This window comes from Cydia fagiglandana, chromosome 25 (genome assembly GCF_963556715.1).
Source record: "Cydia fagiglandana chromosome 25, ilCydFagi1.1, whole genome shotgun sequence".
In the NCBI taxonomy this organism is placed as follows: Eukaryota; Metazoa; Arthropoda; class Insecta; order Lepidoptera; family Tortricidae; genus Cydia; species Cydia fagiglandana.
Window position 1 is genome coordinate 1,305,292 of NC_085956.1, and position 6,000 is coordinate 1,311,291.

At 33.9% G+C, this 6,000-nt stretch overlaps 1 protein-coding gene across 1 annotated transcript in view; it reads left to right on the forward strand.

Moving 5' to 3' along the window:
• The window catches only part of LOC134676777 (homeobox protein ceh-19-like), a 42,483-nt gene extending 36,738 nt beyond the window's left edge, over positions 1–5,745 (forward strand). The window contains exon 3 of the mRNA XM_063535160.1: positions 5,263–5,745. Within this exon, the coding sequence (XP_063391230.1) occupies positions 5,263–5,742 (480 nt within the window). The 3' untranslated portion in view covers positions 5,743–5,745. The remainder of the gene's footprint in view (positions 1–5,262) is intronic.
• The last annotated feature ends 255 nt before the right edge of the window (positions 5,746–6,000 follow it).

Here is a 6,000-nt window from a genome sequence, read left to right on the forward strand (position 1 = left end):
TAATAATCATGTATAATTGTCAAGCAATATTGAACAGTTTGACAGTATATTAAAAGCGAAGCACCTTATCAATTATTATTTGATATATAAAAGTTCATAATAATGTTGTACTATGATGATCGAAATAATGGAAAAATGACTTCCCGTGTAAATTTAAAAGCTTTACTTATGAATTAAACATAAGAACCTTTTATTTCTTTTGCAGAGAATTTACCGTATATTCCTCATTAATAACCATTGGTTTTATATATATTTTACATTATGAATGTCTAATCTCTATGGCTCACGCGCCCAGCTAAGTTCAAGTTAAACATTAAAACAACAGGTATCATTAAACTATGCGTGTATCGATTTCCATTACATGTAATTTTATATTTATGAACGAGCGATAATCGTTATTCCCTTTTATTAATCAAGTGTCGGTATCTAATTCCTTCGTCTCTTTTTTTTGTGAATATAAAGGTATTATTACTATCTTAGGATTTTACCAACTCGTGTATAGCACACATAATATGATATTTCATACCGCTTTAATCTATATAGTCCTCCACATCGATTTCGATGACGGCGACCTCAGCAATCAAGGGATTTTCCTAATCCCTTTAATCGCTTTAATCTAAACTGCACTCAGATGAGCACTCAACATATTAGTAATAGAGGTGTGAAATTTCTTTGCTTATTATTATTACTGTTTATTATGTTTTTATGATTAAATTATACTGATATATGGTTGACTAATTATTTTAAATTGTTGTAAATATATTTATGCAAGTTGGAACAAAAGTCTAGCGCATTCATCCACGCGCGTCAAAGTATCACACGTTCATCCACGTGCGTTAAAGTCTCGCACGTTCATCCACGTGCCTTAAAGTCTCACACGTCCATCCACGTGCGTTGCATATTGTGTATACCTACACAAACACATCGATTATCATGGCGCTTCCTATCTACTGATACTAGCGTCTGCACATACGTCATCGATTCTTTATATGAAAACCACTCAACGTATAGCTATGTGTAGCTCTGACTACATATGACTCTACATATGACTACATATGACTCTACATATGACTCTACATATGACTCTACATATGACTCTACATATGACTCTACATATGACTCTACATATGACTCTACATATGACTCTACATATGACTCTACATATGACTCTACATATGACTCTACATATGACTCTACATATGACTCTACATATGACTCTACATATGACTCTACATATGACTCTACATATGACTCTACATATGACTCTACATATGACTCTACATATGACTCTACATATGACTCTACATATGACTCTACATATGACTCTACATATGACTCTACATATGACTCTACATATGACTCTACATCTGACTCTACATCTGACTCTACATCTGACTCTACATCTGACTCTACATCTGACTCTACATCTGACTCTACATCTGACTCTACATCTGACTCTACATCTGACTCTACATCTGACTCTACATCTGACTCTACATCTGACTCTACATCTGACTCTACATCTGACTCTACATATGACTCTGCATATGACTCTGCATATGACTCTACATATGACTCTACATATGACTCTACATATTATGCATAAGCGTAGTTTTAAGTTACAACTTTACTACACGCAACTTCAAAGATATCCACAGAATACACTAAATAATAAAATGTAGCAAACGTTACTGTCAGATAAAACACTGCAATTATGAATATGATTTTACTTTAACGTCATTCAAAATATTCACATCCTATAAATAAAGGGGTAAATGAGTTTCTAAATGTTTAAAGTATGCGTACCTCGCAATCAAATATTATATCAAATAGTTAAGCATAACGATTTCCCATCGATCTCTTATTTCTCCATGATCATCATGGTAACACATAGATTTATATACATTGATAAGTACTCGCGTCAAAATTACTGGCCCTTACAAGGTTGTTATGATGAAACTGATTACATTAGTTAGTCATAGAATTTAGACGTGATGACATACAGTTATACAGTCTAAACAAAAGGTGACCGGTACGGTTATCAAATTGAATCCATTGAGATTCAAAATACTTTAATGCTCAGCGCACAAAGTTACGAGTTACGTATCTTGAGGAGTGTGCAATAGAAAAACAATAAGATCATATTACATAAGTACATTCCTTAACGAGTTACTACTCGTATATTCAACAAACGACATACGCTCCATAACATGGAGATTTAATATAGATGTAGGTATGTCGACACCAGAGTTGGGCAAAATTAGTTAAATTAAAAAAATGAGAATGGTAACGTTAGTTTTAATAACGGCAACTTATTTTGTAAATTTATTATGAGTTTATCAATTAGCTTGAATTCGATATGACACACTTATGATTTTATCATCGATCACGGGTTTGAAATTATTTTAATTATTCGAGCAAATGGTTATCATGGTTATTCAAACTAATGTTTTAGTTGATACAGTTAAAATAAGGTTCGTTTTACGACCGCTACTTTACTCCTTATGAAATCATTTGACTAAGCTTTATTTTAGTTTAATCACAGATTGCAATTACAAGTGCCCAACTCTGATTCATACTATTATTACGATTAACATCCAACATGTCATAGAGGTGTTGTATTTCCATACAAGAGGGAGATAATTATAAATACGTGTTGTAGTCATTTAGCTTCATCGAGGCTTTTATAAGTAATGCTGCGTTAGGCAGCGTCGCTGAATGAAAACCGACATCAGCATAAAACCACTAGGTTAAAAAAAACATTAATAGCTAATAGCACTAGGTACACAAGTTACATAACGTAACCCTGCATTATGGTTTCCAATTTGAACTTAGATAGACACGTCATTTTCTTTTAAATAATGTATCAATCGAATCGCAATATTATGAATAAACTTACACAGTGATCAGAATAATTTTAAAGTGGAGTTCCGAAAGGTCATATATTATAATGCCCAACATTTTAATAAAAGCAATCTCTTAGATGCATTCGTAACAACACTAAGTTATACACTGACGCAAATCGCGTTTAAAAACTTTGTACTAGAGGGTTGCTAATACAAACGTATCAGGAGTTTACTTCAGAGGTATTCAATTGGAAAGATTTAATTTTTAGTTTACTCATCGGTTTCACGGTTACAAAGCCAGTGTATTCATACAATTTTAGTAACGCAAACTGACCTCAAAAGGTGCAGCAGATCGTAAATCTTCATGTAATAAAACAATATCCTACTGTAGTCCGCTACTACAGTTGTACTATGCTATCTTGTTACGCAATAAAACTAAATAATGAGTCCTTAGCCTGAGTTTGATATAATCGATGTGGTACACCATCATAAAATTGAGTTTTATAAGATAGAAGCATTATAATGACATTTCATCTGATTTTCACTAACTCATATGTAAAATTCAGAAACGCTTATATGACAACTGTAGATTTTATATTCCGTATTTTTATTATAAGCGAGATTACCCGTCATCCATTCGTACGTTCTTTCTACACATACACATACCAAAAATTGGGCAAATCATCATCATTATCTTTAATGATATATACAGTATATTTAATACAGACATGACGTTGACGGTAGGTTATCAAACCCATTTTATTTAAAAAAAGGGAGTAAAAAAAAAGAAATATAAAGAACTGACTTACCATAATTAAATACACTTTCCGGTAAACATAGTTTACTTACTGATACAAACGAAAAAGAAAAGAAAACCTTACGTTCGTGCGGCGTGGACAAAAATCCTATCGATTTTTGTTGGATCCAACTTCTGAGTTGTTGGACTATTACCGGGTTGATGATGAAAACTATTACTTGTACCAATATTTAACTTTATTCATTTGTTACAAACATAATAACAATTAATTTACAATAAATTATTCAAGACGTCTTCACTCTAACTTGTCCGTACTCGAACTGGCCACTTGTCACTGAGGTACCCACCTTTTATAATAATTCAACATGGCGGGAACCAGTGACAAGTATGAGTCAATTGATACTCTTTTATAAATTAATCATAACCAAAAGTAAGAATGATCAAAATATAAGCTATTAATAAATAATGATCCTTACAGTATAAACAATATACTTTGAGTTTGCCGTGATTAGTACGTAATTACGTGTTTTCCATAACCTAACCTAACCTTAACCCACTTTTCTGGTAGCAGTTTTTTTTCTCTGAGGGGTCGCAGTTCAAACCTAACCTAACCCACTTTTCTGGTAGCAGTTTTTTTTTTCTCTGAGGGGTCACAGTTCAAACCTAACCTAACCCACTTTACTGGTAGCAGTTTTTTTTCTCTGAGGGGTCACAGTTCAAACCTAACCTAATCCACTTTTCTGGTAGCAGTTTTTTTTCTCTGAGGGGTCACAGTTCAAACCTAACCTAATCTACTTTTCTGGTAGCAGTTTTTTTTCTCTGAGGGGTCACAGTTCTAACTTGACCTAATCCACTTTTCTGGTAGCAGTTTTTTTTCTCTGAGGGGTCACAGTTCAAACCTAACCTAATCCACTTTTCTGGTAGCAGTTTTTTTTCTCTGAGGGGTCACAGTTCTAACCTAACCTAACCCACTTTTCTGGTAGGAGTTTTTTTTTTCTGAGGGGTCACAGTTCAAACCTAACCTAACCCACTTTTCTGGTAGCAGTTTTTTTTTTCTGAGGGGTCACAGTTCTAACCTAACCTAACCCACTTTTCTGGTAGCAGTTTTTTTTCTCTAAAGGTCACAGTTCAAACCTAACCTAACCTACTTTTCTGACAGTTATTATTGCTTTACTATAAACTTTGAAATTCTGAGCTATCCTATCCAAATAATTTTACCAATGTTTTGTTCAGATAATTATATGAAATTTTATTAATTATTTTAATTTATATGCGTAATAAATGTTATATTAAATATAGTTAGTTTATATGTATAGTATACCAAACAACGATATGTATATAGAATGTTATATTATTTTTATGTTATACTAATTGAAAATATACATTTAGTGCATTATACATAAGATGATTATACTTTTTGAACGTTTATAAACTGAAATTATACCAAAAGTGCATATTCATTATGAGACGCACCCGTCCACGCTGGGACACGCTTTCTCCACCTCCTACCACGCAACTCACTAGAGTCAGACCAAGAATAGTCTGCAGCGAATTTGATAGCCCACGCAGTGAAAGTATTATTTTAAACGTCAAACTTCTATGAAATTATGACGTATACATTGTCATTATTCTTTTACTAAATAATTATTTTCGTTACAGATCAAAATCTGGTTCCAAAACCGACGCACTAAATGGAAACGGAAGTACACCAACGACGTAGAACTATTAGCGCAGCAATATTACAGCAGCCTCGGCATCGTAGCCCCCCGACCGATGTTCGTAGGCGACCGATTATGGATCTTCAACTACCCTAACAGAATACCACCAACACAACAGCAACAATGGATGAAATCTATTAACAACATCACGCAACCACAGATACAAAGAAGCTTACCTTTTAAACCGGAAGTCCCATTTTTGCCACAATATCCGAACGAACGCTTCTTTCCTGAACGCAGCCTTTTGTCAGCACCTGTCAAAATTCCCGCGCAACCTCGCCTTTTGCCGCGTGAAGTTTATAGCAACATGGCGACTGCCCAAAGAAATATGGACGTTTATAAGAATAATATTTTAAGTCATAGTCCTACTCAGGATAATGTTGATCATTTGAGGCGGTTAGAGGAGAATTTTAGCATCTAAATATAGAAATTTGAAGCAAGGTCAGCCAAAGCAATTGCAATTACTTAGGGCAAAAAGCAAGTAGGTACATAAGTATACAGGGTGATTCATGAGACGTGAGCAGGACTAATCCTGCACACTCAGTAACTGATAATTGATCGATCACCGTCGTATTTAGGTGAAACAACCACTTTTTTCCTATTTTTTAACTTTTTGGTGAGGGCAAATTCAATTCTGTACAATCATGGTCACCCTACAAGACCTAATTAATAAACATAA